Source organism: Macaca fascicularis, chromosome 9, assembly GCF_037993035.2.
Source record: "Macaca fascicularis isolate 582-1 chromosome 9, T2T-MFA8v1.1".
Taxonomy (NCBI): domain Eukaryota; kingdom Metazoa; phylum Chordata; class Mammalia; order Primates; family Cercopithecidae; genus Macaca; species Macaca fascicularis.
This window is the reverse complement of record NC_088383.1, coordinates 106,606,784-106,621,380: the sequence shown is the minus strand read 5'-3', so window position 1 is coordinate 106,621,380 and position 14,597 is coordinate 106,606,784. Positions and strand designations below refer to the sequence as shown.

The 14,597-nt window shown below is 44.0% G+C and overlaps 1 protein-coding gene across 1 annotated transcript in view; it reads right to left on the bottom strand.

Annotated features, from left to right (window-relative positions):
• Positions 1–14,597, bottom strand: part of PI4K2A (phosphatidylinositol 4-kinase type 2 alpha) — a 38,721-nt gene that overhangs the window by 6,024 nt on the left and 18,100 nt on the right. Inside the window, exons 4-8 of the mRNA XM_005566123.3 lie at positions 14,230–14,383; positions 7,850–7,911; positions 5,526–5,625; positions 3,916–4,049; positions 3,378–3,437 (exon numbers count right to left, since the gene is read on the bottom strand). Of these exons, the coding sequence (XP_005566180.1) occupies positions 3,378–3,437; positions 3,916–4,049; positions 5,526–5,625; positions 7,850–7,911; positions 14,230–14,383 (510 nt within the window). The remainder of the gene's footprint in view (positions 1–3,377; positions 3,438–3,915; positions 4,050–5,525; positions 5,626–7,849; positions 7,912–14,229; positions 14,384–14,597) is intronic.

Sequence of the window (14,597 nt, the reverse complement as noted above, 5' to 3'; positions counted from 1 at the left end):
CCACCCCAGCTAACACTGTGAAACCCCGTCTCCACTAAAAATACAAAAAATTAGCCAGGCGTGGCAGTGGGCACCTGTAGTCCCAGCTACTCAGGAGGCTGAGGCAGGAGAATGGCATGAACCCGGGAGTCGGAGGTTGCAGTGAGCCGAGATGGCGCCACTGCATTCCAGCCTGGGCGACAGAACAAGACTCTGTCTCAAAAAAAAAAAAAAAATATTACCCAGAAATGGTGGTGCATGCCTGTGGTCCTAGCTACTCAGGAGGCTGAGTGGGGAGGACTTCTTGAACCTAGGAGTTCAGAGTTGCAGTTGGCTACGATTGGGCCACTGCACTCTAGCCTGGGTAACAGAGCATGACCCTGTCTTTTAAAAAAAGAAAAGAAAAAGAAAATGTTAAAGAGGCATTTCTCTGAGACCCTAGATTCTTTTTTTTTTAATTATTTTTTTTGAGGATACAGAAGATTTATTCAAAGTCCAGGTACAGACTGGCCAACCTGCCTCTATAGTGTTCACAGCGAACACAGGGCTAGACAAGGGAGGAGTTTATCAAATGGTTTTAATCGGTTCTCTCCGCGTCACAGGCCATCGGGTAAGGCAACGGAATGTGTGTGGGGTCCCTGTGGCTCTGCCGTCACAATACTGAGCCTGGAATTGCTGTTAGCAAAATATACATCTGTGTCAGACCCTAGATTCTTTAACTCCTGGTGAGAAGCCTTTGAGTAACAACTTCTATCACCTGACTGTGTCCCTGTGGGGCCTCTTCACTCTTTCCCTACATCTCAGGGCCCTTGTACTACAGCCCATCCTGTGATAATGGCTCAGCTACGTAGACAGGGTTATGACCTCTTTTCTCTGTGCTTTGTCAGATTTCTATAGTGCAGAGGACCATTTTGCTTTGATGTGTGAATTGTAGACAAGTAAGCACGTGAGTGATATACTGGCCATGTGCATGTTGGAAGGAGCTGGATGGTCACCCTAAGGTAGTAGGCGCTGTAGGTTACAAGATGCCAAAAGCTCCTCTGAAGACATTAGGAGCACAAGATGGAGAGAAATAAAACTGCACTACCCCACCCTCCCCTATCACGCTGAATAATGGCCCTATCTGAGTAATGCGAGAAGGGTTGGCAAGGGACTGAGCGGGGAAGAAATTAGACAAGACATTGCAATATGGAAAGAGGCACAGCCTACATCAACTGGAGAAGCCAGTTTATTTCTTTATGCTGAGTTCCATAATATCAGAGTCTATCATGTGGCTTTTAATGTTTCCAAAAATTCTGCCAGCCTAATTGGTCCCTTACATTACTTGGGAAATGTAGGAATACCATGTTACTGGTATTCAGACAGCTACAATAATTGTAGTTCTTAAAACCTCTGTCCAGGTTGGGCTCAGTGGCCAGGCGGGCAGATCACCTGAAGTCAGGAGTTTGAGAACAGCCTGGCCAACATGGTGAAACCCCATCTCTACTAAAAATACAAAAATTAGCCAAGTGTGATGCCATGCACCTGTAATCCCAGATACTTGGGAGGCTGAGGCAGGAGAATCACTTGAACCTGGGAGGTGAAGGTTGCAGTGAGCCAAGATTGCACCACTGCACTTCAGCCTAGGTGACAGAGCGAGACTCTGTCTCCAAAAAAAAAAAACCCTCTGTCCAACCTACTTCCAGGGAAAAACGGGCTCAGCAAGCCCAGGAGGTGCTGTCATCAGAGGTCTTTAGATAAATGGCAGGAAGAAGTAAATGCAGAATTAAGGCTGGAAGATCCTCTTGCCCTTTAAAGATGGGAGAAGCTGAATTTTCTGTATACAAAAATCATAATCCTAACAGCTATTAATACTACAAATTGAGTATTTCAATATGCCAGGTACTACTCTGTTTCAAATCATTTATCTCATAATAATTCTGTAAGGCAGGTACCATTATTATTATTATTATCTTGAGACAGATTCTCACTCTGTCCCCCAGACTGGACTGCAGTGGTGCCATCTCAGTTCACTCCCAGGTTCAAGCGATCCTCCCACCTTAGCCTCCTAAGTAGCTAGGATTACAGGCGTGTGCCACCACACATGGCTAATTTTTGTATTTTTTGTAGAGATAGGGTTTCACCATGTTGTCCAGGCTGGTCTCCAACTCCTTAGCTCAAGTGATCTGCCCACCTCAGCCTCTCAAAGTGCTGGGATTACAGGTGTGAGCCACCATGCCTGGTCTCAGCTACTATTATTGATCCCACATTAGACACGAGGAAACTAAGGGAAGGAGACATTTAAGTAACTTGCCCAAAATCTCACAGGTAGTAAATTGCAGAGCCAGGCTTCAAAAACCCAGGCACTCTGACCAGTTTGTACCCTTAACGACTAGGCCATCCCAGCTCTCTTTAAGAAGACTTCAAAGTAATAAGCATAATATCAGTACCCCACAGAGTTTTCAAACCATTTTTCAAGCATTTCTTTACTATGCTTTGGAAGATCAACAATCCCCTTGGTTTCCTTAGCTCCCTTTAAGGTGAAGTGGAAAGAGAAGGAATAATGTAACTTGTACCTATAACAACAAAATTATAACCATAATCAATATCTGAGTGCTTCATGTGCCCAGTACTCTTTTTACTAAACGCTTGATAAGCATTATCTCGTGAAATCCTCCAGCCAACTGTGCAATATATTATTACTATTCTGTTTTATGAACAAGAAAACAGAGGCTTTTGCCCCAGGCCACAGAGCTTCCAAGTAGTGAAACAGTTTGGCTCCAGGGCCCAGATCTTAACCACCAAAACATACAGCCTGCCTTGAGCAACTTGAGGACAGGGAGCATTAGTTTAACTACCAATGAATTACCTAGCAACTAGCAGAGATAAGCACACATTAAGTGCTTCATCAAGCACTGGATACAAGGGAAGAGGTGGGAGAATTGGAAGGGCCACCTTCCCTCTCCTAGGTGTTAGGGTAGAGCCATAAATAATATATGGAACAGACTGAAAAAAGATATAAAACACGGCCGGACACAGTGCCTCATGCCTGTAATCCCAGTGCTTCGGGAGGCCGAGGCAGGTGCATCACTTGAGGTCAGGAGTTCGAGACCAGCTTGGCCAACAATGGCAAAACCCCGTCTCTACTAAAAATGCAAAAATTAGCCAGGCATTGTGACATGCACCTGTACTCTTAGCTACTTGGGAGGCTGAGGCACAAGAATTGCTTGAACCTGGGAGGCGGAGGTTGCAGTGAGTGGAGATCATGCTACTGCACTTCAGCCTGGGTGACAGAGTAAGACTTGGTCTCAAAAGAAAAAAAGGGTGTAAAACACAAGCTTCAAACATTTGCTCAACCTGAGCACACAACCCTCCCAGAGAGACACCAAAAAGATACTGGGAGGATGTCCCAGGCTTACCTGGCCCCGCATGACAGCAATCTGCTTATGGAACTGGCCCCTGTCGAAACCGGGATCTTTCTGCAAAAGAAGACCAGAAGGAGATGGAACCTGTGTGAATGCCTCACAGGAACCCATTTTTTCCCCCAGTTAGAAACTTTCTAATAAGGAAAACCTGCATAAGGCTTCTGCAGCTTGGTGAAGTCAACCACTCCCACAAGAACTCTCTGCTTTACAGATGAGGAAACAGAAAACAAGTCAGTATCTTCCTCTGCATCTCAAACTCTAGGCTGCAGTGCTCCATATTAAAATGAAAGCCCTGCAGATACATTGCAGCCACATGATGCACAGGAGAGACACATCATTGTGATTTATCACCCCTGCCCATTTCTCTCAAACCCATCCAAACCAGGTCCTGCTGTCCACATGTGGAAATCTTGCTATTAGTTGGCAGAAAGGTGTTAGCCATTTCCTCTTGGCTTGTGTCAGGACCAATTTAAAAAACCATTAAAAATTCCTTCTTCCATATGATAACAGGGCTGAGGTTCCCAGGGCTAACCTTGAAGAGTTCATAAAGGTCCTCTTCCAAGTCCTTGACGAAGTTAGGGTCCGATATCTTTGGAAGGATCAGATCTTTTATCTCCTGAGAAAATGGGACTTTCGCCTGGGGCAACCAGGCCCAGTAAAAAGGATCTGAAAAGAGGAAAAGCCAAAGGCAAAGCTGCTGTTGGAAAAGTCCCTGCTCATCTGCGTCCTCCACCGGTCAAGGCACTTTCTAAAGGAGAACCCCTCTTCCTTGATATACAACAGAAACAAAAACTTACAAGTGCTCTTAATTGTAAAGGTTACCTAGCTAGTCAGTAGAGGAACCACGGTTCAAACCCAGGACTGCCTAATCTCAGAGCTCTTTCTCAAACATTACATGACTTTCCAAGATGCAAGGTCTAGAAGCAACTACTTGCCACTGAGACGCTGAGATGGTCTTTCTGAAAAGGAAGACCAATGCTGCAAAAGGGGCTACTGACTCCCTAGGTTTATTTCTCCTCCTTTCCGAAAGCTTCTCAGTTTCAACAGGGTAGGAGATGTAACAAGGAAGACAGAACACTGATAGGCAGCTTATATTTAGAGACACAAATAGAATAAATTATGGAAAGATAGTCCTCAGAAAACAGAAGAAAAAAAAAAAGATATTTCAGGAAATATACACTAAAACAATAAAATTACAAATTAAAAAATTTAAAAAGGGCTGGGCGCGGTGGCTCACGCCTGTAACCCCAGCACTTTGGGAGGCCGAGGCGGGCAGATCACAAGGTCAGGAGATTGAGACCATCTTGGCCAACACACTGAAACCCTGTCTCTACTAAAAATACAAAAATTAGCTGGGCGTGGTGGTGGGAGCCTATAGTCCCAGCTACTTGGGAGGCTGAGGCAGGAGAATGGCGTGAACCCAGGAGGCGGAGGTTGCAGTGAGCTGAGATCGCGCCACTGCACTCCAGCCTGGGAGACAGAGCGAGACTCCGTCTCAAAATAAATAAATAAATAAAAATAAAATAAAAAAATAAATAGCCCTCGGCCAGGCGCAGTGGCTCACACCTATAATCCAAGCATTTTGGGAGGCTGAGGCAGGTGGAACACCTGAAGTCAGGAGTTTGAGACCAGCCTGGCCAACATGGTGAAACCCCCGTCTCTACTAAAAATACAAAATTAGCCGGGTGTGGTGGTGCACGCCTGTAATCCCAGCTACTCGGGAGATTGAGGCAGGAGAATCGCTTGAACCCGTGAGGTGGAGGTTGCAGTGAGCCCAGATCGTACCATTGCACTCCAGCCTGGGCAACAATAGAGAAACTCCATTTCCAAAAAAAAAAAAAAAGATAGTCCTCAGAAAGAACGAGAAGAATGCAAAGAGACAATGAGAAAATTCATCTTTATGCTTCTGATTTCTAATCACCTTTATGCTTGTAATGGGAATCATAGAAGACAAAAATTAGAAAAACAGCTTATATTATGAAATAGTTGCCACATGCCAGCCATTGTGTTAAAGTGCCTAAACTGCATTATTTCATTAATTTTTAGAATAATCCTATGATAGAGACATTATCATCTCCACTGCACAGTGAGAAAATAGACTGAGCAAGGGAAGAGCCAGATCACCATTGTCTCGAGACTTACATGCCCTCCACGAGTCAGGATGCTTCAGTGGGAAGGCCAGCCCATTGTCTATGGCAGCCACCTTGATAACAGGCTCCTTCACCACCACCCAGTCTGTGTCCTGAAGAGCAAGGAAAGACTAATGACTGAGGAATCCCATCTCCCTCAGGCCCTTCCTGAGTAGCAAAGCAACTCATCCCAACTCCCTCGAGAGAACAATCCTTATTGAACTTATCTTGAGCTACTCTCTGAACTGACTTCCATGTTGTTATCTGAACTTAGCACATTTTGGGGCCTCTGACCTGGCTCTTGTTCAAGGCTCAAGAGTCCTGTTCTTATCTTAGAAAACGTACACCTCCCCAGGAGTTGCTACAGTCTTTGGTAAGAAGGATAATGACAATAATAAAGATAACTATAAGTCATTCCTCCTAGGGAAAGAAAATGAGAATCCCAAAAGCAGAACAGAAGAAATAAAATCCATATCAGTTGGCCAAGGTCCTTTTGTGTGGACCTTGACTCAGATGTTACTTCACTGGTGACAACTACATTTTCCAGCGAGAAAACAGAGCCCCGGAAGATAACAGCTGGCTGCTCCTGCACAAGGGAGTCTGTTTTCCTGCTTCAGTGGTACATGAAAAGGAAAAGGACAAGAGCTGAATGTAAAAAGAGTGGGCATGTCATCTGTGACAGCCCATGTCAGAGACAATCACTGACTATGTGGCTCCATGCTTCAGGCTCATGGGTGCCATCACAGGAACGAGAACTGTGGTTCCAGGATGCCTGAACCTGAATCCCCTGAGACGCCTTATTAAATGTGCAGAATCCTGAGTTTTACACCAGACCTGATGAATCAATTTCTTTTTTTTTTTTTTTTTTTTTTGAGATGGAGTCTGGCTCTGTAGCCCAGGCTGGAGTGCAGTGGCCGGATCTCAGCTCACTGCAAGCTCCGCCTCCCGGGTTTTTTACGCCATTCTCCTGCCTCAGCCTCCCGAGTAGCTGGGACTACAGGTGCCCGCCACGCCGCCCGGCTAGTTTTTTGTATTTTTTTTAGTAGAGACGGGGTTTCAACCTGTTAGCCAGGATGGTCTCGATCTCCTGACCTCGTGATCCGCCCATCTCGGCCTCCCAAAGTGCTGGGATTACAGGCTTGAGCCACCGCGCCCGGCCTGATGAATCAATTTCTAAGGGAAATGCCTGAAGAATCTATGTACTATTTTAAATAACTCTTCAGAAGATTCAGGCACAAAATTTGAGAGCCACTATTAAAGAAAGTAAAAAAGTTATAAGGAATAAAAACCCCACCCTGGGCAACATAGCAAGACCTCATTTCTACAAAATATTAAACAAACTTTGTGCCTGTAGTCCCAGCTACTCAGGAGGCTGAGGTGAGAGGTCTGCTTTGAGCCCAGGAGTCCAAGGCTGCCGTGAGCTAGGATAGCACCACTGCACTCCAGCCTGGGCAACAGAGCAAGACCCTCTCTCTCTTTTTTTTTTTTGGAGACAGAGTCTTGCTCTGTTGTCCAGGCTGGAATGCAATGGCATAATCTTGGCTCACTGCAACCTCCACCTCCTGGGTTCAAGTCATTCTGGTGCCTCAGCCTCCTGAGTAACTAGGAATACAAACTCCCGCCATCATGCCTGGCTAATTTTTCTATTTTTAGTAGAGATGGGGTTTCACCACGTTGGCCAGGCTGAACTCCTGACCTCAGGTGATCCTCCCACCTCGGCCTCCCAAAGTGCTGGGATTGAGTCACCATGCCCAGCCAACCCTGTTTCTTAAAAAAAAAAAAAGAAAGAAAACAAAAAAAGAAATAAAACCAATCTCACTCTTTCCTAGGTAGCCTTCTGCTAATTTTGTAAAACATGCAGACTGAACAGTGGTAGAGAAGTGTGGTGGAGGATGAAAGGAATGAGAAAGGAAAGAAAGTTGCAGGAGCAGCGTTTTCTAAACTTATGTTCTGTGGACTTGCAGTCTATTGTGAGAAAAGTGGCTCATGGTTTAAAAAGGGTAGAAATCAAATTTAAATAGGTTTGTTTAATGTAGTACTTCTGAGACCTTTACTATGCTACTGTGCAATATGAAGCTCAAAGAAAGGAACAGAGTACGTAATATATTCCAAATCTACTTGACCCTTTCTTCATGCTATTCCTATTAACGTGTGTCAGTAGGATGTCCTTGAAACACATATTGAGTAAAACTATACCAAATATTAACCTATTAATTTTAAACGTATGCACCCTCCGATTCTTCTGAACTTATATGACCTACATCTCTGACCATTTTGTGTGTTTCTGTATTATGCAAATACTCTTCATTCTCTTTAAGATTTATCTCAGCCTCTTACCCGAGAGCTAGAACTATCCATTGGACAGTCATATTTAATCAGCCAGTTGTCATTGCCTCGATCTGTGAACAGAAATATAAAGTTAGCAGAAAAAAGGGGGATGACTTTCAATTTTTGTAATGGTGGACTAGGTATTCTGGACACTTGGACTAACCCTTCTACTGAGAATGACTACAAACACTGGATAAAATATTTTTAGATCTCTTTAAGGTACTGGAGATTTTAACAAGACCACAAAGAATTTAAGAGTGAAGTTCCAGGAGAGAAAGGAAATCCATGGGAGGAAGTGGAGCCCAGCACTGTGGCTTCTTTTCCCCTAGAGCACTTGCCGATTTGGAAAGAGGTGGCTATGAGCTTGAGAGGTAGAACAAGAGCCTTGTTATAAGAGCCTTGTGGAGCTAGAGAGACAAAAACTATAATCCAGTGACTGATCAGGGGTAAGGGACCCTCGTATATCATCTATGCTTTGGGTTAAGACCTGAAGCACTGACTACCACACCTTGGAAATACACCAAGCTTCACCTCAACACCTGAAATTAAAGTGATACTGGATTGTTAGTGCCCTAGGTGCTTGCCAAAAGAAATCTTCTTCCTCCAGACAGGATTTACAATAATATCTTAGGCCTTCATACAGCTCTACGATTTCTGATAGGCAGTATTTGACAATGAAAAACAATCAGGTACACAAAGAAACAAGATGACAGGAATAAAAACAAAGAGAAACAACTGAAAATTAAAACAGATCTGTAGGGACTCCAAACAATAAAAATATACAGACATTAAAATGTTCACAATAAAATCCTTAATACGTTTAAAAAGATAAAAGTCAATATTAAGAATATCAGCAGAGGCTGTACCTGAAATCCCAGCATTTTGGGAGGCTGAGGAGGCAGAGAATCACTTGAGGTCAGGAGTTCAAGACCAGCCTGGGCAAAATAGCGAGACCCCATGTCTAAATAAATTGTAAATAAGATTAGCCAGGTGTGGTGGTATGTGCCTATAGTTCCAGCTACTTGGGAGGCTGAGGCAAGATAGCTTGAGCCAAGAGTTAGAGGCTGCTGCAATGAGCTATGATCATACCACTGCACTCTAGCCTGGGCAACAGAGTGATACCCTGCCTCCAAAAAAAAAAAAAAAAAAAAAAAAAAACATACCTGAATTTGATCAAGCCTTTAAACTCAAGCAGTAAATTTACAGGAAACACAGAGAATAGAGGGTGTCAAATCCACAATGTGGAAATTCTACAGGGCAAATATCCAGTTTCTTCAACAAACAAAAGGCAACGGGAAAAAAATGTGAAACTTTCCCTAAATTGAAGACATTTAAGAAACATATTAACCTGGCCAGACACAGTGGCTTATGCCTGTAATCTCAGCACTTTGGGAGGCTGAGGTGGGAGGACTGCTTGAGCCCAGGAGTTTAAGACCAGCCTGGGCAACATAGTGAGATCCCATCTCCAAAAAAACAGAAAAGAAAGATATTAACCAAATGTAATATGTGGACCTTTATATCATGATTTCAACAAGCCAATTATAAAAACCACTTTTGTATGAGACAACTGGGGTAATCTGAACACTAATGGGACATTAAATACTAATTATACTGAAAAAAAAAGTATCTCTTCAAGAACATACGGAGGTATCTATGGATACTATAAAACTATGTCTCCGATTTGCTTTAAAATAATCCAGCAGTTCCAGTAAAAGCCTTAGTTGAAAAAAAAAAAAATCCAGCAGGGATGGGGGTAGCCGGAAGTGAGACTTTACACAGTACCGTTGAAGGTGGTAACAAGTATATGGGGTTTATTATACCAGTCTCTTTACTTTTGTGTATTTTGAAATTTTCCTACTAACCAGCTAAAAAATTATTGTAAGTAAACTATGGGACACAGAAGAAATGAACAATGGAAATTAGAAAATATAGTCTCCATCTATAAAATGAGAGGATAAAAAATGTTTAAATATATTTTATAATGATTGATTACAGTGGAAAAATACACACTTGTATGATACACCTAAACTATGCTTAAGATGAAATTAAAGTCTGAAGTGCTTGGGAGGCCGAGGCGGGCGGATCACAAGGTCAGGAGATCGAGACCATGGTGAAACCCCGTCTCTACTAAAAATAGAAAAAAATTAGCCGGGCGCAGTGGCGGGCGCCTGTAGTCCCAGCTACTCGGGAGGCTGAGGCCGGAGAATGGCGTGAACCCGGGAGGCGGAGCTTGCAGTGAGCCGAGATCGCGCCACTGCACTCCAGCCTGGGTGACAGAGCGAGACTCCGTCTCAAAAAAAAAAAAAAAAAAAAAAAAAAAAAGTCTGAAGTGCGTATGTTAGAAAAGAAGAGGCTGGGCGTGATGGCTCTCACCTGTAATCCCAGCACTTTGGGAGGCCAAGGTGGGTGGATCACGAAGTCAGGAGTTCAAGACCAGCCTGACCAATATGGTGAAACCTCGTCTCTACTAAAAATACAAAAATTAGCCAAGCGTGGTGGCATGCACCTGTAGTTCCAGCTACTCGGGAGGCTGAGGCAGGAGAATCGCTTGAACCTGGGAAGTGGAGGTTGCAGTGAGCCAAGATCATGCCACTGCAATCCAGCCTGGGTGACAGAGCAAGACTCCATCTCAAAAAAAAGGAAGGAGGGAGGGAAGGGGGGAGGGGTAGGGATATGGGGAGGGGAGGGGGTAGGGGAGGGGAGGGAAGGGGAGGGGACGGGAGGGGGGGAGCAGAGGGGAGGGGAGGGGAGGGGAGGGGAGGGGAGGGAAGGGAAAAAGCTAAAAATCAATACTCTAAGAGAGGATTCTAGGAAGATGGTGGAGTAGGAAACAACAGAAATCTGTCTCCCCATGTGGACAACAATTGTACTGGCAAAAATCTGTCTGATGTAATTATTTTGGAGCTCTGGAGTCTATGGAGGGCTTCCAACTTGCAGGGGAAAGCCTGCACAGTAAATTGTGGTTAATTTCATTCAATTTTGGCTCTTAGCCCCACAAGCAGCTACCCAACCCCCACTCTTCAGCCACATGGCAGCCAGATATGCACAAGTTCTAGGAGCAGCTCGCAAACAGCTTGAGGGTGCCAAGGTGGGCAAAAAGGACCCTAAAATCATAATGGTGAAAGACTGCAATCAAGAACAATGAAAAGATGCCTGCTTTTACTTCTATTCAACATAGTACTGGAAGTCTTAGAGCACTGAAGCAAGAAAAAAGAAATAAAAAGCCCCCAAACCGGGGGGAAAAAAAAAAAAAGAGGGAAAATTATGTCCGTTCATAGATATGATTATGTACATAACCCTAAAATTTCCAAAAAAACAAACTGCTAGAACTAATAATTCAGCAAAGTAGCAGCATACAAAGTCAATCCACAAAAAAAATCAGTTGCAAGCCGGGCGCAGTCATTGACACCTGTAATCCCAGCACTTTAGGAGGCTGAGGTAGGAGGATTGCTTGAGCCCAGGAATTTGAGACCAACCTGGGCAATGCAGTGAGACCTCGTCTCCACAAAAAATTTAAAAACTAGCCAGGCGTGGTCCTCACACCTGTAGTCCAGCTACTCCTACTCGTGCGGCAGAGGTAGGAGGATCACTTGAACCCAGGAGTCCACGGCTGTAGTGAGCTATGATTGTGCCACTGCACTTCAGCCTGGATAATAGAGCATAACTCTGTCTCTTTAAAAAGTAAAACTAGGCTGGGCGCGGTGGCTCAAGCCTGTAATCCCAGCACTTTGGGAGGCCGAGACGGGTGGATCACGACGTCAGGAGATCGAGACCATCCTGGCTAACACGGTGAAACCCCGTCTCTACTAAAAAATACAAAAAACTAGCCGGGCGAGGTGGCGGGCGCCTGTAGTCCCAGCTACTCGGGAGGCTGAGGCAGAAGAATGGCGTGAACCCGGGAGGCGGAGCTTGCAGTGAGCTGAGATCCGGCCACTGCACTGCAGCCTGGGTGACAGAGCGAGACTCCGTCTCAAAAAAAAAAAAAAAAAAAAAGTAAAACTAAAGGCAACAGATTGAGAGAAAATATTTGCAAATTATATATGTGATATGGGATTAATAGCCAGATATACAGAGAACTTTCAACAAATGTAGAGAGAACTCAACAATAACGACCAAAAAAAAAAAAAAATTCAAAAATAGGCAAAGGACTAAAATAGCCAACTCCAAAGAAGATATATGATTGGCCAATCAGCACATAAAAAGTTGTTTAACATCAGCCGGGTGCGGTGGCTCACGCCTGTAATCCCAGCACTTTGGGAGGCCAAGGTGGGTGGATCACGAGGTCAGGAGATCAATACCATCCTGGCTAACACGGTGAAACCCCGTCTCTACTAAAAATGCAACAAATTAGCCGGGCGTAGCAGCGGGCATCTGTAGTCCCAGCTACTTGGGAGGCTGAAGCAGGAGAATGGCGTGAACCCAGGAGGCAGAGCTTGCAGTGAGCTGAGATCGCACCAGTGCACTCCAGTGTGAGCGCTGAGCGAGACTCCGTGTCAAAGAGAAAAAAAAAAAAAAAGAAAAAAAAAAAAAGATGCCTAACATCACTAATCATTAAGGAAATGCAAATCAAAACGATACGATAACATCTCACACCCATTAGGATGGTTACTATCAAAACAAAATAGAAAACATTCAGCAGAATGCAGATGAAATACGAAAAGGAAAAGTGCTGGCGAGAATGTGGAGAAATTGGAAGGAACCCTCGTGTGCTGTTGGTGGGAATGTAAAAATGGCGTAGCTGCAGTGGAAAACAGTATGGTGGTTCCTCAAAAAATTAAAAATAGAATTACCATATATGATCCAGTAATTCCACTTCCGGATATATACTCAAAAAAACTGAAAGCAGGGTCTTGAAGAGATATTTATACACTCAGTAGCATTGTTCATAATAGCTAAAATGCAGAAGCAACCCAAGTGTTCAATGAAAGATGAATGGATAGACAAAATGTGGTATATACATAAAATGGATCAGTATTTACCCTTAAAAAGGAAGGAAATTCTGATATATACTGCATCATAAATGTACCTTGAGGACGTTATGCTAAGTGAATAAGCGAATCACCAAAAGGCAAATACTGTACTATTCCACTTACATGAGGTACTTAGAGCAATCAAAATCACAGAAACAGAAAACAGAATGATGGTTGCCAGGGACGTGGGGAGGGGGAATGAAGAGTTACTGTTTAATGAGTATAGAGCTTCAGTTTTACAAGATAAAAAGAGTTCTGGAGGCCGGGCATGGTGGCTCACGCCTGTAATCCCAGCACTTTGAGACACTGAGATGGGTGGATCACCTGAGGTCAGTTGAAGACCAGCCTGACCAACATGGTAAAACCCCATCTCTATAAAAATACAAAAATAAGCTGGGCATGATGGTGGGTGTCTGTAATCTCAGCTACTCGGGAGGCTGAGGTAGGAAAATCACATGAACCCAGGAGGTGGGGGTTGCAGTGAGCTGAGATCGCGCCATTGCACTCCAACCTAGGTGACGGAGCGAGACTCCATCTCAACAACAACAAAATAAAAGAGCTCTGGAGATGGATGGTAGTGACAGCTGCACAATATGAATGTATTTCATACTACTTTAAAATGGTTAAGATAATAAATTTGATGTTATATGTATTTTACTATGATTTTAAAAATCAGACAAAATACAGGTCCAGTAAGGTGAATTTAAAGATTTTTTTTTTTTTGGAAACACAGTCTTGCTCTGTCACCCAGGCTAGAGTGCAGTGGTACAATTTTGACTTACTGCAACCTCCGCCTCCCGGGTTCAAGAGATTCTCCCACCTCAGCCTCCTGAATAGCTGGGACTACAGGTGCGTACTATCACACCCGGCTAATTTTTGTATTTTTACTAGAGACAGGGGTTTCACCATGTTGTCCAGGCTGGTCTTGAACTCCTGGCCTCAAGTGATCCATCTGCCTTGGCCTCCCAAAGTGCTAGGAGTACAGGCATGAGCCACCGCGTCCAGTCTGAATTTAAAAATTTTGTCCTCAATACATGTACATTTTGCCAGGTTAGTTGAATTTAAATTGCACTGAAAAAAAAAATTTTTTTAAATTGTCAGTGATCTAAGTATCTACTTCAAGAAGTTAGAGGAAGACAAAACTGTCCTGTTATAGGTCTTGAGGCTACAAGAATGATGAGGGATCAAGGATAAGAGTACTCTTCACAGTGCTTTGGAAGAGCTAAGTGTCTTCTGTCTGGAACCAGCAAAGAATGTAAGATAAAACGTAACTACTAACTCCAGGCATCACCACCTCTGAAAACCACACATGATGTGTCTGGACGAGGCACTCTGACTCCCAAGCCCTGCAAGCCTCCAGGCCTCCCTGTGCCTCAACACAGTCTGGCACAGGGCATGGGACCACCTGCAGCTACTCACCAGTGTTGCGGATGATGTAATCCAGCACCACCAACCGCTCAAACTGCAGCAGTAGTTGCCGGTTAGTGTTCTCAGGAAGAGGTTCTGCTTCAAAACGCCGCAGCCAATAGTCTGCATCTTTGTAGCCTTCAACAAAGAGCTGGAATGAACCAACCTGGAACCAAGAGGAAGGAACAAAGGTTTTTCCCTACTGCCCAAGTCCAAAGACCTTTGGCGTATGCCAGATACCCATTAAGGCCCTATGGAGTTTGTATCAGAGAAGGGAAACTTTTCAAGATCTTTACATCCTCATTTCTTGCAAGTATAGGAGAAAAGAGATGTAACAGTGATCATCCATCCAAATTAAAGAACCTATCCAAATGAATCAG